Raw genomic sequence first — 18,943 nt, forward strand, 5'->3', positions numbered from 1 at the left:
GGAAGGCCGTCAAAAAGCTAACAGAAACTAAAAGAGCTGCAATATGTTTGGTAAGTGCAATTTGGGAATGGGGTTACCATTGCATAGAATTTAGTCCAACATATGGGGCTACCTGAAGAGAAATGTTAACAAAAGCTATGCCCTCAACCTCATAGAACTAGAGAGTCTTTGCAAGGTGAAGTGAGCAAATGTCTTCAAATGAAGGCTAATATACACATGACAAATAAAATGTTCTTTAAGCAAGTACCAGTTTTCTGACAGAAGATTTTTTTATTTACTTACCCTGACATGTTAAAGCATTCTTGAGAACACTGATGATCTTTCCAAAGCTATAGAGGAGAAATACCCACAGCATCACAGATCCATCACCATATTCATATTTGTATTAGTACTTCCCGGCTATCTGGAGAGTTTCTTGCTAAAAGGTTTAATCTTTGTTCCATCTCGGTCACCAAAGCACATGATTTGAAATTAAATTCGAGTAGTGTGTAGCAAAATCTTCATGTTAATGTTAGTACTTCTTGAGCAAAAAAAGTCTTTCTGTTGATTTAAACATTGCAATTATTTGCTCTTTAGACAATGGGTCTTTGTGTTACACATCATATACTTCACAGGGAAACAGAAACAGAAAATTGAGTAAAAATTTATTGACACCTTAATAAAGTCAAACAGTGGCTCCGCTTTATTTATTTGACTACAATTATTAAAGTTCCAAAGATCTACAATGACACTTATTTAAAAGCACAGATTTCTCATGCAACTCATGTGACGCTATCATTATTAAAATATATGAATCTGTACATTACAAAGTAAAACCCCGAAGGAGACTAAATCTTGCCATCAGTTCTGGCCATCTGCTGATGTGTGTCAGACATGTCCAGATCTTGCTGTAAAATCTTGGTAGAAGCAGAATGCTGCTTAGATTTTGTCATTAACAGCCCCTGGCCATCAACAACCAACAACAGTCATTGTTGTCATACATTGGATGTTATGGGTCAGGTGTTGAAACTTGATAAACTAGCTTTTTGTTTTCTTTTTGGATGTGGTTGTTTTGACAAACTGCCTTTTTCTGCTTGCATATGTTGAACTCAGTTCTCTTGTGCTTTACTGTTTAACTTGATTTTAAAGTAGGAATAAAGACCAACCTCTAGTTGTAGCTGCGCTATCCCTCAGGAGCCTAAACAGGATACAACAGCTCTTGAATGAAGCAGTGCATAAGTAAAGTTAGTTGAAAGGCAACCTATGTTTGTATTAAGTGTATTCCTTACTTTTTGATGCCAGACATAATGTAAATTACAGATAATTAAAACATGGCGACAGCACTGAAAACTATTAACAATTATGACATTTGAAAAGAAATCACCATACTGAACGGATGTTTTCTATATAACAAAAATGTAAATGTTTTGTTGAGTTGCATATTTCAGATAATGTTATTAAAAGTGACTGAATTTGTCTCAGCACTTCTTTCAATCCCGCTTTAAGCAAGGGCAACTCTTTGCTGTCACTTTCTGTATCTGTGGACAAAAACAGCAAACTAGTCATATTGATATTCCTTCATTTTAAATGTCATTATGAAGCGGAAGCAGCCGTTCCTCCTCTGCCTCTTCTCCTGCTCTTTGGGAACTCACAGACGAAGAACAGGGGAGTTTCACACTCCACTCTATTCCATGTCCCAGTGTTGAGCAGCTCCACGCAGCTGACGTTGGTGGCCGGAGATGATGTGGAATATAGCTGCTCTTCCTGGCTCCAAGCCGCAAACTCTCGCAGAGGAGTGGAGTCTGCATAAATATAACTTCTTCCAATTCCATCCTTAAAAAAAAAAAATCTTCTTGTAATTTAGCAATCCACACAACATAAAATGTGCCGTCTTTAAAAGTAGCATCACTGTCGCTGTTTCTACCTGGAGGTCTTAAACACTTACTGTGCCTTTGCTCTGAGCTTGCACTCCCACATAAACCCTTGTCAGCCCTGCCTGACTGACGTAGTCTGCCATGAGCCGGTTGATGTCGTTAGTTTTTGGCATAGCCAGTGTGCCTCCCCTCAGCTTGCAGTTCATAGAAGCCTCTCTGAACTTCTTGGGCTCCTTCACAAGCAGATAATATCTGTCCTCTGTCTCCTTCAAGCCCAGCACAACTGGAAGGGAAAGATTTTCAGAATAATTTGAGTCAATTTAGAAATGAATCATTTATTTTGGTAAAATATGTTTCATCATAATTCCCAAAGATGATGAATTGACTCAAATAATAGTGAGTCTTCACACATTATATAGCAAATAATTGTAAATCCTCAGACAGTAATATGGAGGGATACTGAGAAAGTTTTCATCAAATCCACCTATACTGTTTTAAGACACATTAAATTGGTACGCCATACAGGAGAAAACATTTGCATTGTATCAAGATGTGATTGAACCCCATGGCAAGATTATGCTTGTAAAAACAAAAATACTTAATGCAGAAATCACAAGGGAATATGGTTTAACTTTACCTTAGCATTTCTCTCAATATGTTTGGTTAAAGGTTCTCGCTGACAACTCACCGTTCTTCACAAACTTAACAGCGTTCCTCAGCTTCCCTAAATTCTCGTCAAGCTGTCCAACCACCTTCCTGTACCTCCCACAGTCACACGTTGCACCTGATAGATAAAACAAGCATTATCACAACTTGCTGTGTTTTGTCAAATAATTGTAATAACTAATCTGCTGCCTCAAGTATATAATTGATCATTTTTGTCAGAAAGTAAAAAATAGATAAATAAGAAGAGAAGACAGTATGAAAGTATCTAACAGAAATACTAGCTGGAGTCCAGAATATTTAAAATTAAATTTACACACAAACATGATCGAAAGAAAGGGTGTCTGTTTGAATTTTTCTCACCAGTTTGTCCTTTGAGCCCGACTGGTCCATCAAAACCTTTAGGACCTTTGTCACCTGAAGATTGATAAAAATCACAAATGCGCAGCCATTTTAAAGGAATTGTTCTTTGTGACAGTATTCCTACCCCCTTGAACATTTTCTTTTATGTGTGTTGTAGTTCTATATTTGAAAAGCATATCTGACTTTCAAAATTTTTCTGAAAACAAATCTAAAATGTGTTGCATGAATTAGTGTTAATTCCCCCTGAGTCTACACTTATATGAATATAGCTCTTTGTTCAACCTTCATATCAACTCTGATCAGCTTCCCTGATGCTGCTGGAGAAATCATGTCCACAACATAATGCTGTTAGCCAGCTACAAACATATTTTAATGTAGGAATAGTTCACTCAGGGTGATGGGCAGCCAGTGTACAACAAACACACAGTAATTGCAGATATGCCCAGAGATTCAACATCAGTCTCTTCTAAACCAAAAATATCCTTCCATGTTTGCCGTGTCCCTTACATAACTTGTGACAATCTTTAAAAGAGTCTTCCTTTGACTTTATTTTTGTAATATCTTGGCACTGTCCTGCTAACAGAACCTTGCACATAAGTTGTAAATTTCTGCTGCTCTTGCAGATTTTGATTATTTCCAGAGACAATAGGTTGCACTGGATTGTATTTTAAGATGTCAGCCTCAAGAGGGCCGCAGCTTTTTTCCAAGATAAAACATTTATTGTATATCATCCATCTTCCACTTCCCTATATGCCCAACTATGTGTTGGTGTAGCACAAATAAAAGACACTAAAATACACTGAATTTGTAAAGTAACAATAAATAAATAAATATATATATAAATCCAATCAATTTTTAAAAAACAGGGCTGCACAGTGGCACAGTTGGACTTTTGGACTTGCAGCAAGAAGGTCCTGGGTTCGATTCCCGGCCGGGGATCTTTCTGCATGGAGTTTGCATGTTCTCCCTGTGCATAGTGGGTTCTCTCCAGGTTCTCCGGCTTCCTCCCACAGTACAAAAACATGACTGTCAGGTTAATTGGTCTCTCTAAATTCTCCGTAGGTGTGAATGTGTGTGTGTGAATGGTTGTGTGTCCTGTCTGTTTCTGTGTTGCCCTGCGACAGACTGACAACCTGTTCAGGGTGACAACCTGTCCCCGCCTCTCACCTGGAACGTAGCTGGAGATAGGCACCAGCTACGTTGTCAGTGACTAGGGACAAGGGTGTTAGAAAATTGATGGATGGATTTAAACAACAAAAAACACAGGGCTTATGTGGTATCTAATTTCGCCAGCAGATGGCAGGGTCACACTTAAAACTCACTGCTCATCCTTGCAGATTTACCTTGGTCAGTACCATCCCACTGCACCTTACCTTACAATAGTTCAAATACAATCTCCAGCTCTTAAACACAAATTTGAGCTATTTCATATTAGAGGTAACTGCATTGTTTTATTTCTCTTTGTTAATGTCTGTAATTCACCTATTCACTCATGTTGCAGCTTCACAGTGGAAATTAACCCAAGTGGCAGTTGTAAGGTTTGGGGAAGTTATTTGCTGTTCAAACATAACAATGGCCTAATTATGGATGAGGAACAGAAGAGTGACATGTGACACCTGCACAGCTCTGTTTGGACTGAGGTGGAAAGGTTACAGTTTGAACCTCCCGGCATAAATATAATGAACTTATAAGATTTAAACTTTAACTTATGTTTAAATTCTAGCAATGTCTACTAATGTTATATCCAAGAACAGGAAGAAATAAACAGCGTCTTGATGTTGTTAGTTATAATATTGTCATTAGTTTCTTTTGCACAAACACAATGAGCAGTTAAATGTACGGTATTACAGCAAATAAAATCTTTGCCTACTGATGTACTGCTATAAGGTAACATGACTTGGGTAATAACATGAGTTAACCCTATGCAAATGTGGAAATTCACCGCATTTAATGGCTCTGTGAGGGTGTATTAACATGCCATAAAACAGTAGTTCAGTTTTAGTTTTGAACCCTGCTGCACTTGGCATTATCCCGAGTCTATTTTGTTTTCCCCCAGGTGTTTAATGAGCTCTGGGCTTCCAGTCTCATTGTTAATCCAAAGTTGTGACCTCATTCCTTCTGTGAGAAAGCTGATGCAGAGTCACTTTCCTGTAAGAGTATTAAACATGATGAACGCATGAAACGCTGCATGTACAGGGAGGCAGGGGAACTCGACTGCCTATAAAAACTGGAATAAAGACACTGTGGTTAATGCATAAGCCTGACATCATGCTGCAGGGAAGACGGTTTTCTGTCTTTTGATGTCATAAAGCTTATCCTTACACTTAGGTTAGCTTCTTGTGGACCATTTGTACTTTTAAATTAGTTAATGAGCCATTTAAAGCTATTTATTAATTCTGTTTTAAACTTTAAACTAATTAAGTGTCCCAACATGTGGAAGGATTTTCTGCTTTCTTGTTTTTATTTTATTAACATAGAGAAGTCATCAAAGCTCAAAGGATTTCGTCTTCGGGGTATTTCTAAAATTTCAAGGACAGTTAGGATGTCACAAATAAATTTTCCCAAAGTTTCAGCATAGTGAAACTTTGGGAATTTTTTCTGTGAATGGCTATAAAACCTAAGAATAATTTGTCAACAGATATTTTTTCTCCTTTAGACTGCTTAAAGACAAGCACATGCTTGAGTTTCTGATTATAGTAAACACTAAATATGACTAATGACACTAAGCTTTGTGTCTTTACAAAAGCATTAAACAGAAGACTAAAAGAGGGGATTAATAGACATTAGGATGGACCTGGAATTAAAATGATTAATTGAACCTTTCTCTCCAATTGGGCCCATTTTTCCTGTGGGACCTACTTCTCCTTTAAGACCTGGTTCACCTGGCACACCTGAGTGAGGAAAAAGGAACAATTAGGATAATTAGTGATTTAAAAAAACTGACAAGACATAAAATGGCATTAACTAATTTTCATTTTGGTCTGTAATCCAATTGTTCTCAGTCACTTCATCTTCAGACCACACAAAAATATTAGTGGAAAATATTGGTCACACAGAACTTCAAACAACTCTACTAAACGTAAGTTGATTAAAAAGGGTCAGAATGGCAATACAAAGTTTCAACTATAAATATGTTTTTATTTATTTTAAGAACTTATTCGGATTTTTTTTAAAACATTTATGGAATATGTAAGCTTTGTAGTTATCATTCATGCTATATACTTTGATTTCTGAAAGGAAACTTGAACAATCTTGAATAATTAATAAAACACTGTTTCAGAATTGAACTTTAGTTTTCCTCTTTTTTTTTAAATGATATTATGGAATTGCATTTGAACAAGTGGAATGTAGGAACAAGTAGTATGGGATATACTACTGCATCATCCCCCAAAACCTTGGGGTACAGTCATTGAAACCTTCTTCATATGCACAAAACCCTCATGGGCCAAACAAACACCCAGTAATTTCTTGAGGGGAATAATCTGAGCCACTGCTCTACAGTCAAGATAAAAGCAGCATTGCACCTCCTTAATCTGGGGTCCATGAGATTATAAAGAGGCATACCAATCATGACAGCTGTACGATATCCAACGCCTACATCCACACCTGGCATTTGAGGAGCTTTTCAACTCCCTAAAGCAACTCTGTCATGGCGGATGGAACTGCCTTGACCCAAGTCTTCAGACTCTGCTGCCTTGAGGGAGACCAAATTGAGGAGATTCTCATTGTGGTCCTTCCACTGTGTCCGCACATCCTCCCCAAAGCCAAAACTGCTTGGGTCGGTCGCGTCTTTCCCTTTCTGAGACGCCAAATGGTTTTCCAGAACTTTCGTGGAGCCAAATAAAAGTCTGTCAAATAAAACATTGGAATGAAGTTTGTGGTTGAAGCAGAACATTTATGTGAAAAAGCTCAAGGTGTGTGAATACTTTTTGCAAGATACTATAGGCCTTGTTATTGTCCTTATGGCTATAGTGAACAGAAATGAGAATGTAGGATAGAATCAGATTAAAAAAGAGAACCTGTGGTAGTGAGAGCGTTTGTGTGGGAATCATACAGAGCAGACAGAGGTGTTCTGCCAGCTCTTGAACTAGTGTTTCCTCAGGAAACTATTCAACTGGAAACTAATAGTGTTTCAAGCACTAAGTGATGTTCTGAAGAGGCCAGATTGTTATTGGAAGGATTTGCAACACACACACACACATAAACACGCAGCCATATGTGTACACACACACACAAACGCACACACGGGCACATGCCCAGAAGTGTGTCTTTCATTCTTCACAGGAACTTTGATTTGACTTCATTTGTTTTTTTCATTCATTTCTCTAACCCAACCCTGACCCCGAAGTTAGCATTTCTACACACATTAGGACTTTGCATTGACTTCCTTTCATTTTAGTAACTGCATTTATGCCTTACCCAGAAAGAGCAGTGGTTCCTCACAACAGAGTACTTGTTGGAAAAATTGGCTTTGCAAGGTGAGAAATGCCAAAACACACTCACACACATGCAAATAAAAGATGTCCAGCTAGCCTTATAAGAACCTCGATGGTGTGAAAAAGTGTTTGCCCCCTTCCCGATTTCCTTGTATTCTGTATGTTTTCCACACTTGAGTTGTTCAGAACATCAACTACAGTTTTTAAATGAAGGCGTTGATCATAAAGGGAAACATAAATCAAAACCTACATAGCTCTGTGTGAAAAATGACTACCCCCCTAAACCTCATAACTGTCTGGGGCCACACTTACCAGCAACAATTGGAATCAAGCATTTACGATAACTTGCAGTGAATTTTTTTACAGTGCTGTGAAGGACTTCGGCCCACTCATTTTTGCAGCATTGTTGTAATTCAGCCACACTGGATTGTTTTCCAGCATGAACAGACGTTGTAAGGTCATGTCACAGCATCTCAATAGGATTGAGGTAGAACTTGCCTCTCCAAAGTCTTCATTTCATGTTTCTTCAGTCATTCAGAGGTGGAGTTGCTGGTGTGTTTTGGATCATTGTCCTTCTGCAGAAGCCAAGTTGGTTTCAGTCTAAGGTCACAAAAACAGATGGTCGACATTTTCCTTTAGGATTTTCATGCTTCATTTGCCACAACATGTCTTCCAGGTCCAGAAACAGCTAAACAGAACCAGAACACCATGCTACAAACACCATATTATACTGTTGGTATGATGTTCATTTTCTGAAATGCATTACTTTCACGCTAGATGTAATGGGACACATATCTCCCAAAGAGATCAACTGTTGACTCATCACTCCACAGAATGTTTTCCTGAAAAATTGGGGATCATCAAGAAGTGTTCTGGAAAACAACGAAACGTGCCTTAATGTTCTGTTTGCTCAGCAGGATATGTTGTTTGTCTTGGAACAATGCCATGCAGGCCATTTTTGGCCAGTCTCTTTCTAATGGTGGACGCATGAACTTTGCCCTTAACTGAGGTATGCGAGGCCTGCAGTACTCTGGATGTTGTGTGTGTTTTATAACTTCTTGGATAAGTTGTCCCTGAGATTTTGAGATAATTTTGGTCCGCTGGCCACTCCTGAGAAGTTTCACCACCATGCCATGTTTTCGCCATTTGTGGATGACAGCTTTCCCTGTGGTTTGGTGGAGTTGTAAACCTTTGGAAGTGGCTTTGTAACCCTTTCCAGACAGATAAATCTCAATTACTTTCTCTCTCTCTCATTTGCTCTTAAATTTTTGTTTTTGGATCTCTGCATGTTTACTTTTTCAGAATCATTTGGTGAACTTAACTTTGTCAGACATTTCTCAATCCCTGTTCTCAATCAAAACATTTAAGTGATGTCTTGATTGAGAACAGTGTGGCAATTATCAAGTCTGTATGTGGCTAGAGCCTGTGAACTCTGGTGTGATAAACCACAGTTACATTTTGTTTAAACAGGGAGGACAATCACTTTTTCAACGCCTTGTAGGTTTTAATTCTTTGGGGAAGATTATTCCCATAATAATAAACATCTTCATTCAAAGACTGCATTTTGATTTTACTTGTGTTGTCGTTGACATATATTTCAGTTCCTATGATGTTCTGAAATGCTGAAGTGTGAAAAACATGCACAAAAATAGAAAATCAGGAAGGCGGTAAAATCTTTTCACTCCAGAGTGAAAAGATTTTCACTCTGGAGTGAAAAGTATTCTCAGTATCTCAGTGGATACTGAGAAAGTGGATGCTTTCTCAGTATCCACTGAGAAAGCATTTCATATCTAATCAGAACCTTAAACCTTGACTGATTCTGTTTACTTTTAGAATCCGATGTCCACAAATATTCATGTCCCAACAAGGTTCCTGACGTCTTGATTAACAAGTTCCAAAACTATTCTCCATCTCCACTGTCGCACTTTCTCACAATGCAACGCTTTTGTCTTTGAGAAGTTTTTTTTTTTTTTTTTACAAATTTTGCATCGCATTCTGCTTGGATTATTTGTCAAAAAGCTTTGCAGGCAGCCTCACAGAGAAAATGTTTTCACAGTGGTGAGCGGAGAGCACACTGTGAGAAGCGATTATGTGTTTTTGTCTTTTGCGAGAGGAAGAAACTGATTTTGGCTTCTCTTTCTCCTCATTCCCTCTGTGTCTATAACGTCTGATTAATGTTGTTTTGGCAGTGTGTACGCTCGCCAGTTAAACGGTCTGTGTGAGCGTCCAGATAACAGGCCTTTTTATCACTGCAGTCACACTTTATAATGGCCAACTCCTCAAACTGGTTTAACGACTGGTTTCTCCAGCTGCTGGTGGATAAAAGAGGTGAAAGGTGCAATTCCCAAAGGAAACGTGCAACTCGACACATTTTGAACAGCATTAGGCAGCTTAAAAATATTCAAACATCAGAAATAGAAGAAATTGAATATGCCAAGTTATTAACTATTGTTTTCTCACTAGATGGGAAAATATTGTACTAAGTGGGTGCATGTTTCCATTTAACTTAGGGACAAATCCTGATAAATCCAGTAAGAATAAAGCTAACAGCTTTTTGATGCTAATACGTTTAGACAAACAAATAGTTTTTGTTACCCTCCAGTGCATTGAGAGTCATGGATTCCCTTTTAAGCTTCCAAAATTAAGCAACTGTTTCCTGTAACACTGCCTAAATTAAGACTGGGAATACATGCGTCATCTATTGCGCTGCCGACATGGTGTACTAACGAAATCATTGCAGAGACCTGCTTTCATGGCTGTCAGTAAGTGTACGGACAGAAAAACCATAATGACAGGTTGTGAATGATGTCCGTAAAGTTGAAAAGTTGAAAAAGGTTCTCGTGCACTTCCCATACCTTCTCGGTGTGTTCTCAGTACTCACACACAAGCGCTCCGCGCTACAGAGAGAAGTATTTCGTTGCTTTGTGTCAGGACACAGAGTAAATAGAAGTCTGAAAGTTGTGCCTTTAAGTTTGCCTTTTGTGTGTACATACAAGACACAAAGCAGTTGAAACCAGATGCGAGACTTTTTTCTACTGTCTGACATTAAATCAGTCAGCGATGATTACTTAAATTGTTCCGTATTACTAAATAGCAAAATAACGAGAGAGCATTTCTTTTAAAACACAATTTTTAAGAACAGCCTCATCAGAGCCAGAAGCGTGGAGTACTTAAGCAGTACTCAGTGGAATTGTCTGTTCTTTTTGATTGGGTCAAACATTTGTGTCTCCTTGCTCGTGCTTCTTTTTGTCCGATTCCTGACAGAAATGGTGCAACTGACTCACGTTTGTCAGAGGCTTTGAGTTTATGTCCATTTGAAAGAAGCGTTTGTGACCAAACTTTAATCATCTGTCGGATTTCTTAAGATGCTTCTTAATTATTTCCACATTATGTTCTCTCCTATTTCGCGCAGCGCACCAGTCCCTCAGGTTGCAAAACACCCACAAAACTTGACGCTGGATTTCACAGCTTGAATGGTGTTTTCAGGGATTTAGTATTCCCTCGCTCTCCTGCCAAGTAGAATGTTGGCTATCTAAATCTCCAAAGATTAAGATAATTATTCCTGTGTGCATTTGAAAATATCTGATCCATTTAAAAAAAATTTTTTTTATTATTATTATTATTATTTTTTTTTTGCTTTTAGAGTAATGGCTTCTTCCCCTCTGAGTGGTCTTCCCTATCATGTCAGTACATAATTTGTTTTAGGGTCAATAATAACACTTTTTCTTTCACCAGCTTCAGCCAGTTTCTTCACAAGGTCTTTTACTTGTGTTCTGGGGTTGATTCACACATTTCCCACCAATGCATGTTCACCTCTGGGGCCCAGAACCTATCTCCCTCCTGGACAGTATAATGGCCAGACATCAGACATTCCCATACTGTTCTGTTTTATCTATAGTGGTTTGAACAGAAAGAAATGTGGCACCTTAAGGCATCTGGAAGTTGTAACAAGATGAACCAGAGTTGTGAAGGCCTACAAGTCTTTTCCAGATGTCTTGGGTCAGTTCTTTTCTTTTCACCCTGATGTTCTACAAGAGAGCTGTTTGTTTGAGAGCTTGGTACTATTAAACTTAAATAACAATTAGAAGCCAGCACAGTCAGATGATGACATCTTTTGCAAAGTGTTTAAAGTTAGAGACTCTTAGAACAAAGAAACATCTGACTTTAGTAAGCTTCCTTTTAAATTATTTAGAAAATGGAACAAATTTTGGTAATTCTAACTACCCTAAAAATGGCTAGAATAAAACACTTCGCTCGTTTTATGAAGTGGGAGGAAATGTCTGGTTTTAAGTAGTTCTTAGGTATTTATATTTATGGCTTGTTACTTAGGAAACAATACTAACACTTCATGTGAAAACCATCAGTACTGAAAGATTCAACAAAAAGTATGTATAAAAACAAACAAACAAAAAAAACCCAAATTTGATCTTTCTCTGGCAGCATACAAAGGAGTGCAGGAAGTAGATTCTTGTTTACTTCCCTTTTTTGTCCTTTAGTAGTCTGACCTTTACTAAATGTTGGAAAAAAAACAAATAAAAAACCACATATGTCTTTGTACAGTTAGACTAAATGAAATCCAAATTTTTCAACAGTGAAGTGAGCTACTTAGTGATTTAACTAAAAATAGGACAATAGTAATTTTGGCCAGAAAATAATATATAGTGGTACTGCTGCCCATTGTGAATGTTATGTTTTTTTCCCCCCATGCATGTGAAAAAAAAAAAGGCTAAAAAAAGTAAAATCATTATACGCATGTGAGTGTGTGACTGATATTTTTTGTACCCGGCGATCCTGGTGGTCCATTCTTTCCATGCTTTCCCTCTTCTCCCTGCTCTCCATCATCACCTTGATCTCCTGGATTTCAACAAAGAAAACTGAGCTGACATGAACTCATTTTTTTAAGTTAAGCTATTAGGAGGATGACACATTATGCAATAACACATGCTCTAGGCCAAGAAAACATTCAGTTTATTTCTTTGGTTCATTACATTTGTGTATGAATCCCTGTGCTGGTATTACCACAAGTCTCTCAACTCACTGCACCACATACTATTTTAATGTATAGTTTCAGTCAAGACATTTTAAATAGCAGCGCTATTGTTGTATTAAAATACAATAACTTTTCAGAGTGAAAACCTCTACTGAGATCTCTGAGAAATGCTTTTGGCAGGCCACTGATGACCAAATACTTGGAAGGAAATCAGAACAAAATCTCACATATCTGCTGAAGGTGCATCATTTTCAACTGAGACCATTAAAATACCAAATTCATAAGTAGTTAAGGTGTGCTATCAAACTGAGATTCTTCATGTCAAATTTACTGAACTTTGCAAAGTATTCACAACCTTTTTTTTTTTTTTTTTTTTTTTTTTTTTTTTTTTTTTGCATTTTTCATCTTGCATTTCAGTAGATTTTTGTGACATAACACAAAGTAGGGCACAATTGTGAAACGGGGAGAAAATGAGCAAATGGACTTTGAAGTCTAAAACAGTGTGGGATGCATTTTATTTACCCTCTTGATACCTCTGAGTAAAATAAAATACTCTCGAGATCACGCTCCTGTCCAGTCTTGTGTAATGAAATTTCAGGATCATTATGGCGGTTAAGACTCAGAGGTTTCCTAGGAAACATTTAGAGAACAGCCATCACAACAGACAGCTCTGGGATAAAGTTAAAGTTTAAAACAGAGTCAGGTTGTAAAACAACACTCCAGAATTTGAGAATCTCACTGCACAACCCAGCATCTGAGAATTAAAAAGGTGAGATTCTACTTCCAACCTACTTAATACTTAATTCTACTTAATACTCTTCTCATGGCCTAAGAAGAGTATCAATCAGGAAAAAAAAAGCAAATACTGCAAATTGTCCTGAACACACCATCACCACTACTTGACATGGCATCGGCAGCATTGTACTGTCGCATTGCTTTTCCTCAGCAGTGAGAGGTGGAAGACTGATGGAGCTAAATAGAGGGATACCTTAGAAGAGGTTGGACAATGATGCAAAAAAAAAAAAAATAAATACAGTCAGTGCTACGATGAAATAGTTTGGATCAGTGTGTTAGAATGGCCCATTCAAAGTTCGGACCTAAAACAAACAGAAAACTTGTATTAATATCTACCATGCAGTCTGCTTGAGCTCGAGCTATTCAGTAAAAAAATAAAGAATGGGTAAAAAAATTTTTCGCAGGTTTTCACAAAAAAAACAATCAGTGTTGGTCAACCACATAAAATCCCTTTAAAATATGTTTTAAATATATTTAAATATTTGAAATTTTGCGAAGGTTAAAGGAATATACATACTTTTACTGGTACTGAGACAGTATTCCAACATTCAGAAAATGTGAATGTAGTTCTCACTTCATTTTAAATCTTCTTTTATAAAGTTAACATTTTCATATCAACACTGTCCAAGCGCTGCCAAAATTTTTTTAGTATGTAGTCTGCTAACAGTAAAAGCAATAAAAAGTGAGTCTTTTTTTCTCCCCTTCTAGTTATGCTTTAAATAAATAAGGCATTTTTTGGGTTGTATGGAACACAGAAAAATGCACGTCCAACGCCCACTCAACTATTCAGTGGGAGACTGACCTTGTGGTCACTCGTATCTGGATGAGTCTTGTACAAATAATCAGTTCACCCTAGTGGCAGCTGTCTAAATACACACTGACTCAATGGGACTTTCTAGCCTTTAGATAGAAGTCAGGGGAAGGTTGTGAAAGTGCATGTGATGATACAGTTGCCTCTTTTCTGATCCGTGTCACCACTGTGTTACACTAGAGAGTGAGTTTGCAAAAGCGCAAATATTAGACATATTTGTCCAAAAGAACACAAAATGTGATAAATGGCCTTTTAACATTTTTTAGACTTTTACAGCATGGATTGAGAAAAATCTGGCTGGCTTTCACTTCAGCCAGAGCTGCAGGCTACGTTTTTCTTTTGTGTAAAAAAATCCTAGAAAAAAAAAAAAAATGAAACTGAAGCTCAACTTTGAATTTTATAAGCTCTGTCTGTCTGAAACAGCAGGATAGCTAGCTACTGGATGTTGTAAAATGGAAAACACACATGGGAAGGCATTCCCTTCAAGTCGATTGGTATGCAGACAGCCAGCTTGTAAACTACAGGATATTTAAAGCTTGGTGTGTTTATCATCTGCTCAGTAAATCCTAAAATGTTGCAGGGGATTCTCTACAGGAGATATCTGTTTGTTAAGTTTAAAATACTTTTTAAAAAAAATTTAATGAAAATGTTTTAAAAGAAAGAGCAAATATTGCTTGAATCCAAGAGCTGATTTTGTTTTCACCCCACATTTCCTAAAACGTAATTAAAAAGTTAGTCTAAATGGTATGATGTGCAGGGTTATATCTTAACCTACCTTTAGCTCCGGGTATGAGGGAGTTGGTGCAGACTTCTGGAGAAGCAAAAATGTAGCAGAAACCAGAAAAAAACGCAAAGAGCCTAAACAGATGAGGCATCTCCAAGCTACTGCAGATTAGTGAAGATGATCCTGATTATTTGGTTTGTTTTAACAACCAGAAGGCAGTATTGTGTCCTGGATGAGAAGGTATGTTAGAAAAACTGCCTCCCACTGCTGAGAAGAGAGCTGAATATTGGTTTATAGAGCAAGCAGAAGCACTAAAACACAAACACATTCACACTGGTGGACAAAGTCTTATCAGTGACTTGTCAAAACATCCAATAACACAGAGCAGACCTCTGCATTCCTCTGTTTGTCCGCCCAGCCTGTACATTAAAAAATTCTGACAATACAGCAGAATAATACATCAAAGCATATTTCATAAGATTTGCAAACAGTTTATTTCAGAAAATTATTAAAATAGCATAAATCTCTCTGCTGCAAGGATGCGGCATTCGTGACTATTATCCTTTTATGAACGCTCATGCTAGCTATTATGGTCACAGAGGACAGCGTTTGAACTGTTTTCCAGGAAAGAGTTGCTCCTCTGCCATGAACACAAGTGTGATAGACAGCACTACAACCTTCCTCCTGCCTCTGATTACTTGTATTTGACCAGGAGAAGTGCATTTTTTGCAGATCACCATAATAGCTCAGAGAGGAGGAGGAAATTGATTTTCTCATAGAATAACTGTCACATACCATACTGTCATGACATAGTGAAAGTTTTAAAACATATTTTAAAAACATATTTTGTAACATATTTGCCTCAGATTCAAACTTTTCAGTTGCAGAAATGTTATCATTCTTGTCATCATGTCTATCTCATGACAGGGGCTGCTTGCACTTAGAACATTTTGACATGGTCAGACAATATTTACATCCAAATGTTATTCATTTATTATTTAAAAGCTCAATGGAAAGTCAAATTAGCAATCTACTTGGAAATTGTTTGGACTTAATCCTAAAAGCCAGCGAGGGTATCTTTAAAGTCACACGATGACAATTGAAATCTGTGAAAGTCCTTGTATAACAGAGTTAAAAATTATAATACATAGTTGATAATATGCTCTGAAATGTTTAACACAATATAGAATCACACAGAACTTTGTTCACACAAAAGTAGTGAATTAAAAATGTAACAAACACATGGAGTTAAAATTTGCTAGCAGAACATTTTATTGTAACCACAGGATCAAGTGATAATTTACTTACTTCAATTGTCAGCTGTTTTAGTTTTTGTTGGTCTTAATAAACTAAATGGAGGCTCAGAGGGTGTAGTCATAAACAAGCAAAGACCCAAATCCAATGAAAAAAAAAGTCCAATAGAGCTCCCCCTTCTTGGCAACTGAACAAATTAATTTAGATTAAGGGCTTTTTTTTTTGCAGTGGATATTCACATATATTTAGGCAATGTCTAATCAGAATTTCTAGTAAAGGATGTCTGCTGGTAAATAATTTTCAAACTTAAGCCTGTTTTGTGTGCTGAAAAGATTGCATCTTAGCCCTTGCACGTCCATGACGAAAATCTTTTCAGACTGCAAAGATTCTTTATGACCTGTTAACAACAAGAACAAACAGCAACCACAGTCTCTTTGTCAGAGACCAGCTTCTAATTTAAAGTGTTACAGAGACAGAGGAGGGAACATGGGCTGCACTGCCCATCCATCACAGTAAACATGAACCCACATGCCGACTTCTATTATCCTTTTTTAACTCACCGGACCCTTGAAGACCCATGCTGCACGGCTTCTAATCACTGCAGCCATGAGCCAATTTCAAAAATGATTTTTCTTCCAATGCTACGTTATGATACAGGAATGGTGACACATATTTCAAATATTTGTTTTGTATCAAGCTAAACTAAGCATCTGCTGAGCTCATAGATGAATCTTGGTTGAAATAAAGACACTCCTTTAATGTTACACTAAGTAAACAGCTTTTTTTTAAAAAAAAAAAAACCCAACAAAACATCCCATTGTCAACAGGACAAGTGTAGGCTGAAAATGTGATCCACAGCTCCACAGGCCTACAGCCATCATAGTCAAAATGAGTCTTTGTGAGGAAATGAGAAAACCAAAGAAACAGATGTGGTCCACCTGTGTTACATCACTAAAGGACACACCAATACGAGAAAGACTCCAAGTATCTTACAAATGCAAAGCCACACATGCTTTCTATTTATTCAAGAGGAACAAATATGAAGCACGTGTTTCCTCGAACACAGAAGAGACAAAAAATATTAATGCTAGATTTTAGATCGTAGATAGAAGATTTAAAAATATTAATACGGTCTGATGCAAAATAATACAGCTCAATACAGAACCTTGTCTACTGGATGCTACGGTGTATTAATTTACAATAAACATACATATTATTCATAATGAGGTCTTGGACGCATAGAAAAGACAGAGCCTAGGAGAACAAAGAAAAAGACCAGAGAAGACATTGAGATTAATCAATCATAAAATTAAACGACTATGGGAGACAGGACTCTTCTTCCTTGGATCTCTTAGGAACCCCATCAGACAGAAAAATTGCTGTGGGCCTTTTGCTTGATCAGTTCCTTACAGGACACTGAAGGACTGATAATATTGAAAGGCTCTTAACTGAAAAGGAGATTTATTTTAATTGGGCCACTGCTAAAGTGTTTGTGCAAAACCAAAAGCTTCAGTAAGGAGGAGGGAAGTTATGATTTGCTGCTTCTATTAAAGGGTGGCCTGTCTTAAAGTTCTTTTCATTCGGAGCCTTAAAGCACTCAGATATATCCAGTATTAGCTGAGAAATATAACCAGATATTCCGACTTCCAGCCAAGTTACAAAGCTGCACTTCTCAAAGCAATGCGCCTGATTCACTTTGGACAGAACACAGTCATTAATCAGCCCTCATTGCTGATTGGGATGTTTGTTTCTTTTGGGTTGTCTTTGAAAAGCATTTCAAACCAAACACACATGTCCTTTATTTTACAGACTTGTGATGAGTGACAGAACTTGTCAGCAGTTTCTTTTGGCCTCTGCCACCATTTACTCCAAGCTACGAACTTATGTTGTTTTCATGCTCAAGAATGTGTTGATGTTAGTTTTGCATAAAAGCTTTTGTTTATGGCTCTGGATATTTATTTTTTTTGCAAACAAGAGACAAACGTGGAAGCCTGGTTTTTTTTCTACTTGCTTTTTGTTCAAAATTGTCAGTGCAAATCCCATCATAAGCAACCACAAACATAGTGCATAATATAAACTATATGTACAGCCACTTGTACAGTGGTTCATATAGGGCTTTGCTTGTCCACAGTTCATGAGTGTAAAATACAGAAGGATATTTCCTCCAACATAGCAATCACAATACATACAGCTGAACTTTTAAATGATGTTTCAGTTGTGGACCATTTTTCGTCAGATGTTTCGCTGCAATATTCTCCACACAGCACAATTCCCTCACCCTATGTTTTCATTGAGAGACTCTTGTTGACACGAGAGAGTAATACAAAGTGCCACATAATTGAGCAGTGGAGGGGAAATGATGTAGGCTACTGGTTTCAAAGTCTGATCAAAATCAGAAAATTGAAACCCTTTAATAAAATCCAATGCAAAAGAAAGTAACCTCATCAGTAAAACCAATCAATGTGTGTAAAACATTTAATTTCACGACGTATTGTTCGGCCACCTGAAACTGGAAAAAGTACGGCCAAACCGTAAACACTGTCACAAAACAAAGAGGTCAGATAAGCAAAAAGAAAAAGAAAAAGCTAAGCAGCCAATAAGAAATATATTAAAACTCAGTTTTAGAAAAAAAAAACAAAACAAAAAAACAACAACAACCAAATAAATAAATCATTCATTGAGAAAACTATCAAGCATGCAGAAGTAACGAATGAGTATTTAAGGTCAGTGTTACGGACCGACCAGTAAGGCACAAGGACAAAGGCATATATAAAAAAAATATTTTCTATTTATTTTTCCAAAAAATCTTCACAAAAGACTTCCAACATCAAATCTAAAAAATATAGCAAAATGGGCCCAAAAGACATCACCTAAAGCATACCTAACTCAGGATAACAAACCAAAAACTGACCTCACACAACAAACACAGGAAAATTTATACACAAAGGCTAGCCTGCACAAACGAGGAGGGGCGGGAGATGAGACTAAGACAAACAATGCATAAACATAAATAACTAATTCAAATCAACACATTTTGACTACAACAAAACTGTA

The 18,943-nt window shown here is 37.2% G+C and overlaps 1 protein-coding gene across 2 annotated transcripts; it reads right to left on the minus strand.

Moving 5' to 3' along the window:
* Nucleotides 1–627: 627 nt before the first annotated feature.
* colec10 (collectin sub-family member 10 (C-type lectin)) lies at nucleotides 628–14,940 on the minus strand. Of its 2 annotated transcripts, XM_044116123.1 has the most exons (7): nucleotides 14,687–14,940; nucleotides 12,098–12,169; nucleotides 5,699–5,770; nucleotides 2,880–2,933; nucleotides 2,542–2,637; nucleotides 1,925–2,136; nucleotides 628–1,812 (listed from the first exon to the last, which is right to left on the minus strand). In XM_044116123.1, the coding sequence occupies exons 1-7, from the start codon at nucleotides 14,784–14,786 to the stop codon at nucleotides 1,573–1,575; spliced, it is 846 nt and encodes a 281-aa protein (XP_043972058.1). In that variant the 5' UTR covers nucleotides 14,787–14,940; the 3' UTR covers nucleotides 628–1,572. The 2 variants fall into 2 exon arrangements, with proteins under 2 accessions (XP_043972058.1, XP_043972059.1); XM_044116124.1 differs by lacking the exon at nucleotides 5,699–5,770 and having other exon boundaries at nucleotides 14,687–14,934.
* Between the last annotated feature and the right edge of the window lie 4,003 nt (nucleotides 14,941–18,943).

This window comes from Gambusia affinis, linkage group LG05 (assembly GCF_019740435.1).
Source record: "Gambusia affinis linkage group LG05, SWU_Gaff_1.0, whole genome shotgun sequence".
Classification (NCBI taxonomy): Eukaryota; Metazoa; Chordata; class Actinopteri; order Cyprinodontiformes; family Poeciliidae; genus Gambusia; species Gambusia affinis.